This window comes from Littorina saxatilis, linkage group LG3, assembly GCF_037325665.1.
Source record: "Littorina saxatilis isolate snail1 linkage group LG3, US_GU_Lsax_2.0, whole genome shotgun sequence".
Taxonomy (NCBI): domain Eukaryota; kingdom Metazoa; phylum Mollusca; class Gastropoda; order Littorinimorpha; family Littorinidae; genus Littorina; species Littorina saxatilis.
In genome coordinates, this window is record NC_090247.1 from 33,862,145 (window position 1) to 33,881,955 (window position 19,811).

Genomic DNA, 19,811 nt, shown 5'->3' on the forward strand with positions numbered 1-19,811 from the left:
TTGTTGCACATACATGAATGTCGTTTGCATTAAGAGCGCTTACGTCCCTTTGTTTCTCAGATGTTAGACCTAGCTGGGCTAGCAGCAACACGAATCACGCTAGCCAGTTGTGTGCATGTTTAGATGTATTTTATACAACTGCACTTCTGGCAGAATGATCAAGGTCTTTTATACATGTGCGATTGTAGTGACACAGGAGTGGGACATGGAAACCCTCTCTGAGTCTGCACATACAGTTGAATTGTTGTCCGTTCTAGCTGGAATTCAAGTAACTTTAAACTTGCGCAAGTTCTTGCTGACAGTGCAGATTCTCTTTTCATCTTCAAGGGGAACCTTACCAGGTGTTTCACCTCTTAGTCTGAATTCACTAGGTATCAGTATCACTGTCAGGGGGATGTGATTTCAAGATATCATAGTTAGAATGTTACTGTGAAAGGTGACTCCTGGTGTGTCATTTTGGTTAAGGAAAGTTCTACTTTGCTTTCACTGGTTTCAGTTTTCAGAAAGGCAGCACAGCCAAACAGTATACATGTACTGCCAGGTTTGATTTGCTTGGCAATTCAGCTGACATGTTGCAAGCAAGTATAGTGTTGTCCTGGTATAGTCACAGTGTCTTCAGCAGATTGTGGTGACATTTGGATAATATACATATATATATATGTCACCATACTTGGGATTCGAACCCACGCCAATAAGTGATGATCTCCAACTGGTTGTAAAGCCAGTGTGTTATCGAATGATTAACTCCCCTCCTCAAATATGAGTCTTCCTCAAGACATGGGTAAACTAGAGGCTAGTGATGGACTGGTAAAGCTAACATGAGCACATTCTGATCTAGACATGGCGTGGGGTACACTTAACTTCAATAGGGAGTTTTCCATTAATGCGCAGAGTACAGCAAATGTGTTAGAGATGTATCATGCCTTTCATAGCTATTGTTTGGAAAAGTGCATTGAAATAGTGAAAAGAATGATGATAATTTAATCCCCATGATGCAGCTTTAGCTTTAATTTTCAAACAAGCTAGACAACAAGGGGTAGGTGACAGCAGTATTAAGTGGTACAGCACTGCACAGATGTATACATGTGATTGGTGTCCTGGTTTACATACATCATTACATGTACAGTATCAATAACTGTAATTTTTCTTCATCCTGTAAAATTGGAAGTATCATACAGAGCTGCCAACTGTTACACTTTCAGTGTAGCATGCTACGTTTAAGGACGAATTGCTATGCTGTTACTGTTAGTGTTACGCCAGGTTAAGAAATGCTACGCCCAAACAAATAAGTAAGGGGGAGGGGGGGGGGGGGGGTGTCTTAAAACGAAAAGGGGAGTTCCATTGCAGCAGTTAAGATTTCTTGTATTTTTGCTGATGACATGAATTTAATTTTTTTCAGAGGAGAGACGGCTGGGTGACCTAGAGAAGCCCTTGTGGGTGCAGCTCAACTGGGGCAAAGATGTGCGGGAAGGAAGGTTCTTGCTCAAGAACGAGAACGAGAAAACTGTCAGGGTAAGTGTTTTGCAAGCATGATGTAATGTATCAACTTATATTCACACAAGATGCATGTATGTTCATGTAATAAATCATTAATTTATTAACAATGATGACATTCACGGGTAATAGCCTTTTCATGTGTCACCTTCTGCTGTTTTCTCTTTCAGTATTCAGTTTTACTTTTGAGGACTGTCTTGTACTAGTTGTAGCCTTTTGTTCTACATGTGTTTCAGGGATGTCGTTAGGCATCGGACATATAACGATGAAAATCTCCAAATGTCCGATTCACATTGCCGCATGTCGGTCAGATGTCCTATCGTTTTAGCCTGAGCGTGGTCATTGTCCGATATGTACTCCATTCCTTCGGACAGCGCGATATTCGTTAATTTTCATTTCAAGATACAAATCTTCTAAAAGACCGAACGCTCTCGTGTTCAGCTGACACTGAAGTTGCCAGTGCCGCGTGCGGATCTTTTCTTTTGTCGGGAATTCCCGAACCGTTTGCGGTATGCGCCGTTTGGGTATAACCGTCTCGATGCAGCGCACTGATCTAAAAATAGTGGATTATTTTTAGATCAGTGCATGCTACAGGAGTACGGGAGACAACTCCAACTGACTAAATTTGTCGTCTGCTTTTGTTTTCGATACGAGACGAAGCACTGAATTATGCCGCTGAAAAAAACAACTAAAGCCTGCAAAAGATCAGCATTAGATCAAACCGATCATTTTGTTTTTCAACTTTTATCCAAATCATGCAGTTTGTAATCAAAGTAAGAGCTCTGAAGTTGTTCATGTTGGTTTCTTTTTTGTGGTTTCCGAGTAAAAACTAAACAAATACAACATTATACGCACACTGTGTTGATGTATTTACTATATTATGTGTATGTTCTACAGCGCGTGGGTGTGTGTGTGTGTGCGTGTGTGTGTGGGCGCATGACTTTGGAACAATTCCATGGAATGTGTTATAAGCTGTTTGGCGCAAATTCATAATGTCCTATTACACTTTCTGAAAGCGGTCAAATGTCCTATTGATGCTGAAGAACTCGGGACATTTGTCCTATAGGTATGAATTTGTAGCAACATCCCTGTGTTTTAATTACACAATACTGTCTACTTTAGTCCATGAGTTGACTCCATGGTACAGGAGTTTTTTTAATTTTAATGTTGATCTTTTAGTTTTAGGTCCTCCGGATTGACTAATAGTAATACTATAGTTTTTATATCGCTTCACATGACTTCTTTTCTTCTTTCTTTTTGATCAAAGTTTGTTTTTTATTTATACAACTTACAAGCTCATGTGGCATTTTTGACTCACATGCGAAGCAAAAGTGAGTCTATGTACTCACCCGAGTCGTCCGTCCGGCCGGCCGGCCGGCCGGCCGTCCGGAAAACTTTAACGTTGGATATTTCTTGGACACTATTCAGTCTATCAGTACCAAATTTGGCAAGATGGTGTATGATGACAAGGCCCCAAAAAACATACATAGCATCTTGACCTTGCTTCAAGGTCAAGGTCGCAGGGGCCATAAATGTTGTCTAAAAAACAGCTATTTTTCACATTTTTCCAATTTTCTCTGAAGTTTTTGAGATTCAATACCTCACCTATATATGATATATAGGGCAAAGTAAGCCCCATCGTTTGATACCAGTTTGGTTTACCTTGCTTCAAGGTCAAGGTCACAGGAGCTCTTCAAAGTTGGATTGTATACATATTTTGAAGTGACCTTGACCCTGAACTATGGAAGATAACTGTTTCAAACTTAAAAATTATGTGGGGCACATGTTATGCTTTCATCATGAGACACATTTGGTCACATATGATCAAGTTCAAGGTCACTTTGACCCTTATGAAATGTGACCAAAATAAGGTAGTGAACCACTAAAAGTGACCATATCTCATGGTAGAAAGAGCCAATAAGCACCATTGTACTTCCTATGTCTTGAATTAACAGCTTTGTGTTGCATGACCTTGGATGACCTTGACCTTGGGTCAAGGTCACATGTATTTTGGTAGGAAAAATGTGTAAAGCAGTTCTTAGTGTATGATGTCATTGCTAGGTTTAGTTATTTGACCCTGAAGGTCAAGGTCATGTAAAGGTCAAGGTCAAGCATGTGAGTCGTATGGGCTTTGCCCTTCTTGTTGTTGGTTGAAAATCATGCAAGCTGTGTCCCCTGGAGTGGGGAGAAGGGTAACTTTCCCCTCAAAGCCTGCAAAATCGAGTTCTGTAATTTTTTTATTCATATCTTTTTAAAGGTCAAAAAGAGTTGGAGGGTCTGTCGAGGAATCATAAACATTGAAAACAATTTCTTAGCTTGAAGGTATTCATCCAGTCATGTGTTGGCACTGCTTTGGCCATGAGCTGTAGCTCCTTGTCGGTGACCTTGGTTTTAATGTTGCTTTTATGTCATTAGGCTTCTTTGCCAGACCTTGCACAGGACTCGCATGTAATTTTTCATTTCCAGGACCCAGCCCTGGGCTTCAAAGAGCCAGCAAAAGATGAAAATCCTAACTTCAAGCGAAAACTGTCGAAGCGAGAAAAGAAGGAAAAAAAGAAGCGCGACCAAGAAATTGCCAAGCAGAATGAATCGGTGTCCAGCAAACTGTACACAGAAGCTCCAGAGACTAGCTTCACGAGAAGCATCTCCAACCCGGAGGCTGTCATGCGGCGACGGAGACAGCAGAAGTTGGAGAAAAAGCTGGCACAAATGCAGAGTCGAGAAGGTGGCCCTGATTCTGGTGAGTTCAATAAGTTCTGTGTGTGTTGTATGTGCGTGTGTGTCGTACTTGTGTGTGTTCATGTCCATGAGTTTTTCTGGGTTTTTTTGTGTGTGAGGCCTCCGTCAGTGTGCTCAGACCTGTCTGTCCAATTTGTGTTCTTCATATTTTTAAAGTTTTGAGGTGTCTGTTTTGATTAATATGTCACACATGTTTTTGTTTTCTCTTACTGAATGTGTGTGTGCGTGTTCATGTCCATGACTTTTTCTGATCTTTGTCTGTGACTGTGGATCCTTCCATTAGTGTGTGAAATATAAATGTGTGTCCAATTTTCCAGTTTTATGGTGTGATTGACTTTGGATGTTGAACATTTTTGTAACACTCCTACTAGTACTATCTTATAAATAATTTTGGTAAGGGGAACTCTTGTATCACTATCAGTACTGGCTGTTTTTGTTATTCATAATTATATGGATTAATAAATAATTTTGGTAAGGGGAACTCTTGTATCACTATCAGTACTGGCTGTACATTCCGAAAGGGTTGATACAGATGTTGAGGAGAAAAACAAGTGTTTTGAATTCTCCACGTCTATTTTTAGGGCCAAAGGTCCATGTTACTCCCACACACCAACACAATTGCAATGCTTGATTATTATACCTCAGGTTGAAATGGAGTGAGGTTGCTTTTGGATTGAGGAATGTCAGTGGCGGTTATATTTAGAACTTTTGTCTCGTCTCGATTGAATAGATCAGATAAAACACTGATTAGATATTATAAGTGCTTGTTCAAAATATAGCACAGGTCTGTTGGATTGACTATGCGGTATGCCATTGGAGGCTTTCTTCGCCTTCGCTGCCGTAACTATAGGTGCTCGTCTGTGTTTTTAACTTTCTCGATGTTTGTTTTTCAATCCTTTTGCAATTTATTTCTAACCATGCTCCAAACTTGTCTGTATGACTGAGCTCTATTGTCAGCCCCCCCCCCCCCCCCCACCCACACACACACACACACCAGACACACGCAAGCTTGCGTATTGGTTCTATGTCTCGCTTTCCGTCTCACCATTGTCTATGGTCCTCTTGTCAAATAATGTCGGTTTTTCAGTTACGTACAAATTACTTCAAATCAGTTACGTTATCGACCAACGCAATGCTAAACACCAACTGAAATGATACAGAAAACGTTATGGAATGTCCCCCCGCGGGTTAGGGGGAAGAATTTACCTGATGCTCCCCAGCATGTCGTAAGAGGCGACTAACGGATTCTGTTTCTCTTTTTACCCTTGTTAAGTGTTTCTTGTATAGAATATAGTCAATTTTTGTAAAGATTTTAGTCAAGCAGTATGTAAGAAATGTTAAGTCCTTTGTACTGGAAACTTGCATTCTCCCAGTAAGGTAATACACTGTACTACGTTGCAACCCCCTGGAGCAAATTTTTGATTAGTGCTTTTGTGAACAAGAAACAATTGACAATTGGCTCTATCCCATCTCCCCCCTTTCCCCGTCGCGATATAACCTTCGTGGTTGAAAACGACGTTAAACACCAAATAAAGAAAGTTATGGAATGAAACAAAAACCCAAGTACCGGAGTAAGCAATCCTCTACTTAGTAATGGCATTGCAGCAATCATAAAGAATTCGATCATACTTTTCATAGCCATTTTTGCTCCATGGCTGCACAAGCAGCAGAACGCTTTCGGCACAATAGCCTCATTTATTCTCCTCCGTAGAGGAATGCTAACCTGTGACAACGCATTCCCGCCCCCTTGATGAGAAATGGGCCGCAAAAGAGAAGGTGTGTGGACTTTGCCACGGTATTCTCTGTGCTCTGTATTCTCTTCTACAACCAAACTGCCGTCGGCCGATTCAGTTTTGAGCCGTTTTGTTGTGGTACCGTGGTACGGGAACGCAGAAGAAGTTGTGGAGTTGAAAGTTCGAAATAATGATACGTGCCTTGGCTTACTGGAGGGACAAAAACCATGCATGACAATTAATGAGCGTTGAAAAAGACCGTTTTTCAGTTGACAATGCATACTTTTAGCACGGCAGACTAGGTGCTTCGTTGGTCCTAGCAGTGTAGTTGCACTTATCTTAAAGGTGCCGTTTTTAAAGCATAACCGTTAGCTTTGTTAGCACGCATTGTTGTTGCGTGTCAGATTGTCTTTGGTGGTTCAATGCGCATCGAAGCTTTTTTTGTAGGTGCAAGATTGTGTAGTTCATAGCAACACTGAGTCAAAAAGTGGATAGACTTAAAACAAAAAAATTAATAAAAGACTACACAGGTGGGCAATTCTTTGCATTTTTGTGTCTAAAGGAAACAAGGGTGATTCGTTTTGATTGCTTATTTAAAGGCAAACTAAAGCTTAACTTTTGCCTTTTGACAGCTGGCCCCTCCGACCTACACTCGGATAAAAAAAGAAGAAGAAAGCTGAAGCTGTTTTTTGAACGTGTATCATTATCAAATGATACAAACTGTGTCAGACGTGTTTACTGCGCTTAATTTGTTATGTCTGATGGTTTCCATTCACACTTAAACCGTCTAGCAAAGACTCGCTGAATTTCAAAAAAGCAGCCAACCACGCCCCTCCCACGTACCCCCTTCCCTCCAATCTCAGTGATGTACATTTTAGTCGGTCTCCGGTCTCTGACCGATCCAATTTCCCCAGGACCTATAGCTTTAACCCCAGCAGGACACAGGTCCGATTAACCTACAGAAGAAGTGGTCAAGGGTCCGATCGTTTTTGACAATGAAGCGGACATGCGGACTGTTCAATTTTCAAGAGGAAAGCTTGTTTCGGTTTTGCCAAGCAAAAGTAAACACTGCGTGAGGAAAGCTGGTTTCGGTTTTGCCAAGCGAAAGTATGCACTGCGTGTGACCAGTTTGTTGAGTGAACGAGGCACCATATGGGATCTGATTCTTTGAATTAATTTATCCTCAAGTTGGATCAAGAAGAAAAAAAGAAAACCGAACCCATATGGTGCCTCGAGTGCATTCATTGGCTCAGCAATAAATCGTTTAAACCAATGGGAACCACCCGTGCATGTTCCCACATGCGCAAGGCATTACTTTTCGTCATAATATCCGGAAAAACCGTTGTGCGTTCGAACGAAAATTAAACGAAAGAGAAACGACATGGGTCCGAAAAAAAAGCTCAAAGCAGATAAAAATCAGCAGACATAATTGATGTCCATGCTGCGTTCGCCAGCCACTGTGGCTTCAGCTGAACCAACAACAACGTCAACCGAGAACGAACTCGTCGAAGTGGAGAGTGATGGTGACAGTCGCGGAAGGTGGAAGAATTTAAACTGAAAAATCTTTTTAAATGCGGTTTTACGAGTCGTGTTTTTGTCCTATTGAAATTGCAATCTCAGGACACTGTGTCCTATTGATTTTCAGTCTTCAGGACAATTGTCCTAAAGGCTGCTAGAAAAATGTACATCACTGAATCTGATCGCATTTTACAAAGGACTCCTTACTCCGTTTCTTTTTACTTTTACTTAGCACCATTAGAACTAGACACGCGTGTTGGAGAACGATTAGCACCTTCCTGCTTTCACATCGGCTCCACAATATTGTTTTTTTCTTTCTGCTTTCTTTGTTTCTTATCTTCTCTTGAGCTATATGAAACCTAAGTCAGCACCCCTTTAAGATTTAATCAGGCGGTAGGCATTGAGAAAACAATCCTGTGTGGAGGTTTGATGCGGTCGGTTTGAGGCCGAGTGGCTTTTTGTGTTTTCCGTCGGAACAGTAGACGATTGTAACGTCGTTTGTTCAGAAGTTTACTTGATGATCACTTTTGCTTAGTCGCCACAAAGAATTGAGCTATGGGCGTTAGTGTATTGCTTTTGGAGGTGTGTTTTTTTGGGTTAAAAAAAAAGCACATTGTGTGCATCTGTATTGGGAACACCGCTTGTTAGAACCATGCTGCAGAAAGCCATCCCCATTTTACTACAGAGATTACATGTTTCATCAACAAATTGAAGGCCTTGTAACACGACTCTCTCAGTCTCGACGGAAGAGGAAGAAGAGAAAAAATGCTTGTGAAGAAGAAGAGTCGTCGGTGAGAGTATTTTGTAGCTTTCAAGTAGTCCGACGGGAGACTTCGCACTAACTTCCGAGAACGCCAAAGGAGGTATTGTCGCGAGCAAAGACTTTCATGTCGACGCAAATTTCTCACCACTAAGTAGCTGAGCAGCGTGTCTTTTTCAGCTTTCCCCCAGCACTTCCCCGTCATACACTGTCACTGTCCTCTGAGTGACGGCAGTGCAGGCATTCCGTTGACGATGTGTCACCCTCCCTCCTACTCTCTGTATAGTGTCGTGCACCCACCCCCCCTCGCTCCCTCCCTTTCTTTCCCCCCTCATATTCTCCTATAGATCCTCCCTGCATTTTACACACTTTTCAGTCTGCTCTCACGAGTTTGAACAGAGTCGAGTCTTGCTTACCTTGTCTCAGCTCAGAGACGAACGCAACTTGCCCCCAACTGGGGTTACTAGACCCGCGCTATTCTATTTCCAGCGTTACCGAAAGTCGCGTTATGAGGAATAGAGAATTGTTTGGACTGTAGCTGTTCAGCAGAATAGCGCTGGAGGACTAACGAAACCGGTTCGGTTCGTGGCGTGAGCCGTAAATCCCAGAAATGTTGTTCGTCTTCTCTAAAGTAGTGCACAGTACATATTGTGGCCGCAGGTATAATGCCTTAATACCGATTATGAGCAGACTGTGAAGTTGTCTTCACAGGTCTGTAGTGGTCGGTAGACTCGTACAGTGTACACGACTCGTAACCAATGTGTGCCCGCGGCCGGACCAGAGAAAGAAATTGACCTCACCGGCACTCAATGCGGGTACACAAGACATTGAGATCTCAAACCGCAAGATTACCTCTGAGTGGTCGTTTAGGTATTATAATGTGCTGAGGTCAGGATACTGTAAGATGGTGCAACTGTTTGAGTATACAGGCTCCCGCAGTGGGGCACTGCGGTTATGAAATTAAAAGCCCCTCCTGTTTTTGGAACCGCAGGAGCTTTCTAGTTTGCTGTTAGGTAGATTTTTGGTTCCTCTTTCCTGTCATGCTCTCTTTTTCTTCATGAATTCTTTTCTTTTTTCTGCCTTCTTGCTCATTCACCTGTATTTTTTCCAAAAATCTCTTCTCTTGCCGCTTGTCTCGCGATTCATGTATAGTTTAATCTGTTAGTGTTCTGTACAATATGTACTGTGCACATGTATAGTTTAATCTGTTAGTGTTCTGTTAGTGTTCTGACAGCAGTAGATAGGTTAAGCCTATTTTAACATACTGGAAACTGGTAATCTTCCAGTAGGTATTAATTTAGTTTTACTAAAGCCTGCTGGGACACAAGTAATGGGTTAGTGCATTTGTAAACAGGAATCGCTTGACAAGTGGCCCCCTTCATCCCCCCCTTCCTCGTCCTGATATGGCTCTGCGTAGTCGGCTGGACGTTAAGCAACAAATAAACAAACAAATTTGAGTATACAGGCGGTTAGAATTATGTTATAGTCTTATATGGCGCAGTACTCTTGACTAAAGCCAGGCGGTTATAATTATGTTATAGTCTGATATAGTGTAGTACTCTTGACACAAATCTGTGTTACCTTCACTGGCTGTTGTGTATAGTTTGGCCGTAGCCATGCTAAAACAGTAAAAGAAACTGGTGCCAGTTGACAATACCTGAGAGAGAGAGAGAGAGAGAGAGAGAGAGAGAGAGAGAGAGAGAGAGAGAGAGAGAGAGAGAGAGAGAGAGAGAGAGAGAGAGAGAGAGAGAGAGAGAGAGAGAGTTGGTACACACGTACACACACTCTGCACACATTCCTTCTCTACAAACTCTTTTTTTTTTTAGACAAGACCAACGACGGGAGAGTAGAGACCGTGGGACACTCTGTCTTTAAACACTACGTTGCGAAGTAAGAGCATGTGTGGGAAAGACGTTTGTACGAGACTGGATGACTGTATTCATTGCCCGCATTACACTATATTTATACCCTTCCTCCTTTGTTTGCCTTTATAAAACACCAAAGCTTAGGATAGAATGGCACCATTCTCATTATATAGAGCTCATCTCGGGTTAAACTGAGAATTTCTCGTCGATCGTCGTGGTTGGACATCGAGAAGAAAAAAATCAGTTGACTGAACTTTCGTTTTGCCCCCCCACCCCTCCCCCCCCCCCCCTTCCGTGTGTGTGTGCTTGTGCTTGTGTCTTTAAGCCCTGTCTTTGTTCCTCTCAACACGAATAGAACTGAAACGCTTAACCGTTTGGCCATGTTGGTTTCCTGCAAAAGTTATCGCCAATTCAGCTTGTTCGGCTAAATGTCATTGTTGTTTTGGCAAAGGGAAGTACTTCTATGGACGAGGGCGCTTTTCTTGTGATGATTTTTGGGTCAGTGATTAAGATGAGACGGTGACAAAAAAGAGTGCGTAGCCATGCATAGAGCGGAACGTGCCATTGTTCACGAGGACACAAAGTCAACACTAGAAAACGACTTGAAGGAAATCCCCTGGTATGACTGGTTCCTTTTGTTTTGGCCAGGCCAGGCCAGGCCAGACCCGTCGGAACAGTTTTACCGTGTTGATTTTAGATCCTAGAGTGACAAGGGTGCTCGTTCGATTAATGAATTGAGCGCTCTACTTACGAACAGGGGCTTTACGAGCGGTGAAGTGTCGATATAGAAGTTGATTATATTAGCCCACGGCAGGAGTGGTTCATGTTTCGCCTGGGGCTTTTTTTGTGGGTTTTATTCGTGTGCAGCCTATCCGTATCGAATGTCAATTTTGTATGTGTGCGTGTGTTTAAGTAAAGTTGATGTGGTTGAACGGTGCACTTGTTTGCTTCTGTGCATGACCTATATCTTGTACGACACATACTGCTCCAGGCCATTAGGCGAGCAGTAGTTTGTAAGAACGATAGTCAAGACAAGCATACAAGTCAGAGTTATGTTCATGTACTGAAGAGTTCTGTTTGATTTGTAAACTCTGAATCGTCATGCACGTCTCATTTGGAGCATGTTTGTGAAGCCTCATATCCCATGGAACCCGTCATCTCACTGTGGAATCTGATGGCTGCTCTCTTCTGTATCAGTGGCTCCCGGTCAAACACATAGTTGTCTTCATACTCCCTAACGTACATCAGTGTTGCCCTTTTTGTTTGAAATTGATTATTTGATTACCATTCTGACGTCATTCATCTACAAAAGGGCTATAGGCGACCGTAGTTCTCTCAACTGCGTGTGCGCTAATGATTTGTTGCAGATGACACGGAGCAGTAACTTTTAGATTGGTACGACAAGCCAGCAGAAGATTGTTTGTTATCTTGTCAACTGGTAGTTCCTCTTCAGTGGAGTTCCCTTTGAACGACTGATTTGTACAATTAGTGACAACACTTCCCGTGATGATTATTCGCTGGGGTCAGGACATAAGACTTTAATTCTCAGACCATAAGACGAGAGTCGGCGTACTACAAAGCACAACAAATGGGTGTTTGTCCTATGGACTGCTGCGCGTGACAGGTGGCAAAATACAACCCGCAAGCTTTGAACAGCGCTCTCTTGTACAATGCTTTGAGTGGAGTAGAACAAACTATGCACACATTGTTAGTAGCTGGACAAACTTCACGTTTACGGCCACGCCGTTTAGGTATGTATAGCTTGCTCCCAGCCCGAAAAGGAGGGGGGGGGGGGGGAACGGGGGGGGGGGGGGGGGGCGGAGGCGGGGTTAATCCTGTTTACCTATTCGATGTAAGCGATTAGCCTAGCGGCGGTAATAGTTTTTGTGCAGGTATGATAAGGGACGGGTCACGGGATAATACTGAGGTGTAACCGCATAGTTTTCTGTGGTGGTATGTTGTTGTCCCTTAGAATTTGTCGCAGGATAGGTTCTGGGGTCGAGATCGGATACTTAAGAGTTGTTACTTTATGTTACATCATCGCTGCATAGTTCTCGTGGCTCTGCTTTCTACACATACCACACGGAGAGCCTAGTACTGTGGTAGTTCAGTTGGTGGAGGACTGGAAGCGCAGGTAGATGATTGCACAACACGCATACATAGATCTAGGTAGCGCGACTCGTGTTGCTGCTAGCATTCCACTTGGAAGAAGTGACCTGAATGTCCCAGCTATGAGATAATAAAGGAATGAAAATGAAATAAGAAAGAAAAGGATACAAAAAATAACAGAAGAAAAGAGTCGAAAGTTATATCAGAATTCGGTTTGCGTGCGACAACAGACTAACCTACATGATACATAAGAGCTGTTCTGTTGTCCGCAAGCCCCAGAGGCAAAGCGCGATATGACGGATTCCGTGTATATAATACACCTGTTTTTGATTATCGATACAGAGCGTGATTATGGATGTTTTACATATTCATTACCGTCGGAAATCGATATTGTTTTCTCTTTCTGCCCTTTCAGCGTGTTGTCTTCTTTGAAGGTGTGTGTGCGTGTGTGTGTAACCGCATTGTTTTTGTTTCTCTCTCTCGCTCTCTAGGAGGGGTGGTGGTGGTGGGAAACGCATACAATGATTGTCTAGGTAGAATGTCACTTTGCAGAAAAGTTCCTCCTTGAAAAAATATTCCTTTTTAACTCAACCTGGTACTCGGTTTGGTATACAAAGTTGGACACGTTACATTCATATGTGAATCAGTACCTGTCTCCTCTTTATTCAGGGATAAGATATTTATTCTTTGCCATGTCTTATTTTTGAAACTTACAATGGGGGGGGGGGGGGGGGGGGCATTTTCGGTTGTCATCCCTGACATTGTTTCAGTGTCGAGTCATGTTATGACTCCCACACCACGATTTCATTTGTCGTCCATTTCCAAATTAGGCGACGTAAAGTTGAATGGGCTTGTGATGCGTAGGATGTAGGAGGTCGAGCATGTCATTACGATAAGTGGAGTTTCACAGCAGCGAAACGACAGAAGAATCTGTGTCATGTTATGTATTCGTCAGTTTATCCGGAGGCAAAATTCACCTGTAGTCATAAGTGGCATGATGATTTTCTTACCTGTCACTTTTTAATACGTTGTGTACGGTCCCCTTGAATCATGTTCTGCTAGAGGGTGTAGATCACGTGACCTCTTTTTGACTTCGCCACTGGATAACCTTTCCCCCACGAGTACACATCTTGCTGTTCTGTGACAAATCTGCGTTAGTTCACGTAGCGCGGCGCTACATGTGTGGGGTGGGGTCTTCATTGATTTGTTACAGTCATGTATGGAATTATACATTGTACATGTATGTATTCTGTTTGAGGTCTGTCGAAGATTGTGTGGACTCTGTCTGATTTCACCACTGAAATAGTCTGTTGTTGACAAGTCTGTATGTCACATTTGTGACATGAACTTGGTCAGAGTCAGTGTCGTTTACATAATTCAAATTAGTTAGGGTTAATGGGGTCTTAATTTGTACAGTAATCTAAATCATGTTCTGTTTGAGTCCTTTTTTTTGCTTCACCACTCAGTTATCGAACAATGGTGGATACACCAGCAACTTGAACCCCCTCGCAAAAGTCAGTGTATTTTACATGTTAGCGTTGTGGGGTGTCATTTTGTACAACACCCTAAGTCATGTGTGTATCGTTAGAGCACGTAGATTGTGCAGCCTCTTTTTGACTTTTCCACTGATTATCCCTCTCTTGCAAGTCTATATGTAACACATGCGACTCGACCTCGCTCGCAAAAGTCATTCTCATTAGTTAGCTTTGCGCGCCAAATGTTTGGGAATCTTAATTTGTCATGGTTATGAATGGCCCTCGCGGCGACCGGTGTTACTCAACTGGGTCAGATATGTCTTTGTCTTTTTTACTGGGGAAAAGAACTGCAATTTTACCTCATTGTAGTGGACAGGAATGATGTGCTTACTTTTAATTTTAACACACACACACACACACACACACACACACACACACGAACACATTCACACTTGGACAGACCCCCTCCCCCCCCCCCCCCCCAAGCGCATCTTACAACATCGCTCGCGTCTACTGCACCATTCATTACAAATTATGATCTCCAAACATTTGATGTGCAAAGTCTTCATTTTAGCCTTCACATCCTGATAGATGGTAGAAGTAAAGGACTAAAGTAGTACAGAAATCGGTCGTAGGCTGCTGTCAGGCGCTCTGTGCCTGTGGGTGCTTTTGTTGCTTGATGGCAGGCCCCCAATGCTCTTATCGGGCGTTTAATTCCATCTTTATTTCGTCAGCTTTGCTTTCACGTTGGACAGATAGGTCGATACTGGTCATTTTCTATTCTTACCTGCATGGCGGAGTTTCCGAAATAAATAATATACGTAGATGACTGACTTTTTCGGGATAGAGATCCTGAACATATAAGATATTTTATTTTGTTCTTTTGTGTGTGTGCGTGCGTGCGTGAGAGAGAGAGAGAGAGAGAGAGAGAGAGAGAGAGAGAGAGAGAGAGAGAGAGAGAAAGAAAGAGAGAGAGATGTCCTTTGGTATGTCTGTCCGTCTCTGTATATCTCTGGTTCTGGCGGTCCGAGACTTCAAGCTTAGCTGGAGATGGATTCGTACTGGACCCAGTGATCGAACCAGAATAAATAACCTGTAACCGACAACACCTGTTTTTCAAGACAGTGTTGTTCTAATCTAAGATAATGCCCAGGAGATCAGCCAGGTAAGATTTCTCAGTAAGATAACTGGATTATCACGGACCATAATGATTGTACTGACGGTGACAGACTATTTTTCTACACTGTTAGTGTTCTTTCTTTCTTTATTTGGTGTTTAACGTCGTTTTCAACCACGAAGGTTATATCGCGACGAGCTGTTAGTGTTAGGAGGCACTTTCGCCACAGATCTTTGCTTTCGCTCAGTGAAGCCTCCGCGAATCTCAGCAGCACCTTCCCAACACTAAACACCACCACAACCAGCACTCTCCAGACTCCACCCTTTGCAGAGGAACAATAACTCCAGTCCAAGTTATCTCCCGTGAAGATAATACTTCTCTCCCCTGAGCTCCCCGAATAAACTTTTCGGGTACAGAGAAAGAGGTGAGAGTGTTGTGTGGTATCAGAAGCAGGCATCCCATCGAGCAGAACAAGGCGGCCAGTGGGAAGGAGTCTGATCTTCACTCTTTCCGTTGGTGGTTAGGGTGTTTGAAACCACAACCAGCACCTCCGACAGCGTGACCAGGGCACATGCAAAAAGACTAATGATGTTTTACGTCCCCACATGCCTCAAATCTCGTTCGGTCATTAAACTGATGAGGCGCTAAAATCACCCCAGCCTGTGAGTCAGCTGCTCAATTCCCAGTCACAGAGTCATAGTTGGAAACCTGTCTGGGGCAGTCCCACATAACCACTTTGGTTGAAGGGACGTTACAAAAACACAGACCAACCTGTTAAGGGAAACTGGCGTCTTATAGTTTTAGTCAACTGATGGTTTTTCGAATTAACAATCTTTAATGTTATTGCAACTGCATCTTTGACACAGCGGCTGGTGCTTATGTCAACAAACATATGGCACGGCCCATACTGGTAAACTGGGACAGAGAGGACAATAAGCACGTATCAGCAACTGACATTTTGTTTGACAAATGTACAGACGTTATGTCTGTTACTTCAGACAGAGATATAATGATGTCAAGCTTTTGCCTTCAGGTCAAGACATGTTGACGTTACAATTTGAAACACATCATTTTTGTGTGTGAGTCGTTGTAGAGAATTAGGGGGATCGACGGGGGAAACCTGATTCTGATGGCGATTGTTTTGGGTGACCTCTTCCCATTGTGCTGCTATCACCCTCGTTCTGTGCCGCCAAGTCTGGTGTGTCGCGATAAGGGGGGATAAGGAGTCGGGGGGGGGGGGGGAACTTTTAATGTCTTGCTCGTGGATGTGATAAACTGGCAGCGTAGCGTGGATAGTCAGAAACTGCGCTGCAGAGCGCATTGTTTGCCTTCTGAGACGTATTTAGGTTTGAAATTAATTAGTTACAACAAACCAGACCGCGGTGCCGTGTCAGTGTCTATTTAATGATCCTTCTCCTTCTTTTCTTCCTCCCATCACCTTACCCCGTTCCATCTCCTACCTCCTTTCCCCTTACCACATAATAATAGAGGACAACTATTTGGTCATATTATATCAGTATGACAGACAGAGACCATTCCTTGTTTTACTTAGGAGCAATCTACTGAATATCTCTTACCAACGCATAAAGATAGACAGACTGATATATATATATATATGTTCCGGCGTATGACATCTACTGTAATTTCTGCTAGATATGTGTTTTCAGAGACTGTTTTTATTGTGTCAGTAATGGAGGGATGTTGCTAGGAATTATTCTCAGTCCTTGGCTTCACCTTTCTCCCCGCATAGAAAAATGTCAGCAATTCTGCCGAAAACGGGTGCATACTTTCGGGCGTTTTGTCGACTGCAGACACCAAAGGACATCTCGGTCATGTATCTCGTGTCGCATTGCAGGTGCTTGTTCTGAAGGTGTTCAACTTCTGGCATTTTTTGTTCACACCTGCTTATTTTCCTTCCACACAATTCCCCGCGTTTTCCGCGAGTTTCCTTCGTTTCCGCTTCCCTTTGATAAGAGTGCGGTCAGGTAAACATCAGTCAGAGGTGCCGCCCAGGTATCTACGGGCGAGTTACAGGTACAGGTAGCAGAGCCAAGGTGTGCTGGACTTTGTTCTCGGTGATATCTGTTCCGTCTCTTGTCTTGAGGAGCAGGAACACATGCATTTGATCGGCCTTTGTGATATGATCTTGTCAGTAGTGGTTGTAGGGTGGGTGGTGATGGGGTAGGAGGTAGCAGAGGAGGTGGATCAAACGATGTTTGATTTGATTTGGTATAGAATATATTATTGTCATTGGGGAAATCCCTAAAGGAAATGTGTGTGTGTGCCCGGTGTGTGTGTGTGTGACTGTGTGAGTGACTGAGCATGCAAAACCCACCAACCAGGTTTATGTATATGTTTCACACAGTACCAACTGGGGCAATTTGACAAGTGGGTTCCAAATTTTGAAACCCAGTTGTTTAAACGTCTTTTTTGACGGAAAGAATGTCATAACCATGTTCAAAATGACATTCTTTCCGTAAAAAAAAAAAAATAAAACTTTTTTTTTTAACGGAAAGAATGCCATATTCAAGATGATGACACTCTTTCCGTCAAAATTCCGTCCCCTATAGGCTACGAAATAGGTCAAATTTTATGCCTTTTTTAGTGTCAAATTCGTCCATGCCGGAGCGGATACTGCAGTCAGTGCGGTTGTAGTGCAAGCGCACTACAAAGACACTGCGCGCAGTGCCGTTGTAGTCCAAGTGCACTATCGGCTAGGAACCCACTTTGGGGGTTTTGCGTGTATGTGTGTGTGTGTGTGTATGTGAGTGTGAAAGGGTGGGTGAGAGAGAGAGAGAGAGAGAGAGAGAGAGAGAGAGAGAGAGAGAGAGAGAGAGAGAGAAAGAGAGAGAGAGAGAGAGAGAGAGAGAGAGAGAGAGAGAGAGAGAGATATGCAAAATGTAGACCATTTTTTCTTTGATGACTTGGTGAGGAGCAAAGGAAATAGTTGAAACGGAAGTTGGAAGGAAAAAGCGATTCATAGGTAGTAATCAGTGCCAAACAGTTGTGTCGCATTTTTTTCCTGTGAAGACAGAGGAAGAGGAAGTAGAACTGCTCTGCATATTCATCATCAGGTTTGGGGAGAGACTCAGAGAGAGAGAGAGAGAGAGAAAGAGAGACGCATCGCCGTCATTCTTGATGCAGAGAATGCAGGCCGGAATATAAGTGCAAAGGTACGGTAAGACCTCTGCTCGCACCTGTTTGCGGTGCACCCTATCTGTGCAAGTGTAAACACAGGTCTGATCGGAAACAGGTAGCGCCAAGTTGGTAACGCCGAGCATAACAATGCACTTATGCACAGACACGCACATAAACCTCTGTGGGACTAATAACAACAAAACAGCAATACACAGGTAACAACATGAACGATACAGGCTCTCGTAGAAGGGCTTCAGGAGTTTATCTAAGAACAATACAAGTTCCGTTTTCAGTTTTTACTGTATTTTTTTTTCTTTGTTGTTAATTTGATGGTAGGGAAAATGCGTGCTGCTTTGTTGTTGCTCGTTTGAAAGTTTCAACAGATTCAGAAGAACATGGCAACTAGTTTGGTGCTTTGGACATGGTAAAACATTTTCCATTGTTTTATTGGCCTCATCTCTCACATTTTCTTCTTTTTAATTGTAGTTTCGTGAGTTCTGTGGTTAAACAAAAACCGACGTTTCTTTAAACAAAAATCCCAGACAGAATTGTATTGGCCCCAAATAATCTCGAAGCTATTCGACAGCGTGGCATTTAGACAAAACACAACAGAGACCTCTGCTTAGCACAAGAAAAAAGTTCAAAGAGAGTAGTGATAATAAACAAGGTAGCATCGGATCCTTCTCTCTTGCTTTGGTGTTACACTTTGTTTGGCGCCTTTGCCCTGTGGCTCGAGGTTGTTGTTGGCTTTCTTCTGGCCAGAACAGATTCAGAGAGGTTCTGAGGTATTTTTAACATGGAAATGTGATGCTGCTTTGCTATTTTTGTAATCCCGTCAAATGTTTGTCGTTTTTGGAAATAAAATGAGGAAGAAGCAACAAAACAACAAGGTTTTTTTTTCTCAAAAAAGAGTTGAAAGACAAAGCAACAACAGCCACACATGCACGCACAGACATTGACTTCTGTCCAAATACATCAACAAAATCAACTAGAACCAAACCAGAACACACACAAAACTAAAACTACAACAACACCAACGTGTACGAAATTGTTCTTGAAAATAGGACATGGCACAGTTTTGTGTTTGAAGGAACCATGTTACATTGTCCATTACTATGCCGCCTTGACATGGTAAAAATAGAAATTGAGCTGTAATAGCTTCTTGGTTGAAAACACTGGAGAGGCCAGCAAAGTTATCGAGTGCAGGATAGCAACCTCAGAAAGAGTCAGCCTCGACCAGAAATCGCAGAACACAGAGGCAAGGGCTAGAACAAACAGTACTTCAAGAGCAACCCGTTTGTTTAGAAGCCAGCCCCGTCAAAGCTCAAAGAAGAGGGACACAACTAACAGGGAGAGCGCCATCTCAAGAGCATCATTCTATCTTTGATAGAGGAAGTTTTGTCCGAAGGAGTTCGCTGTCCCAGGAGTACCAGTTGTGTTCTTCTTCTTCGGTACTTAAAAATGGAGGGTGCGCACGCTGTATTGTTTAAACCACTTTACAAATGATAGATTGGTGTTAGAGATAACAAGATCAGCGCGTGTGCATGGAAAAAAGATTGGTGCGGAGTCGCGTTCGTCGTGACACTGTCGCACGCCAGGGTGTGTTTTTGGCTGTAATTCGCGATTCACGACGTGTTGTTAACCTCTGACCTTTCCTGCCTTGTCGCCGTGAGATTCACATCCCTGGGGGGGAGGGGGGGAGGGGGGCGGGTGTGTAGTGGGGGAGGGGGGGGGTGTAGTGGGGTAAGGGTGGGTGGTCGGGGAGAACAGTCTGAGATCAAGTTGATTTTCGGTACTTGTGGTCTTTTGTTTTCTTGGACAGAGAGGGAGAGAGAGAGATTATTGTCCTATATGTATATATAT

The 19,811-nt window shown here is 43.1% G+C and overlaps 1 protein-coding gene across 3 annotated transcripts in view; it reads left to right on the forward strand.

Annotated features, from left to right (window-relative positions):
* Positions 1-19,811, forward strand: part of LOC138962193 (afadin-like) — a 79,412-nt gene that overhangs the window by 4,670 nt on the left and 54,931 nt on the right. For all 3 annotated transcript variants that reach the window (XM_070333923.1, XM_070333925.1, XM_070333924.1), the window contains exons 3-4: positions 1,400-1,512; positions 3,961-4,234. In XM_070333923.1, coding sequence (XP_070190024.1) covers positions 1,400-1,512; positions 3,961-4,234 — 387 coding nt within the window. The remainder of the gene's footprint in view (positions 1-1,399; positions 1,513-3,960; positions 4,235-19,811) is intronic.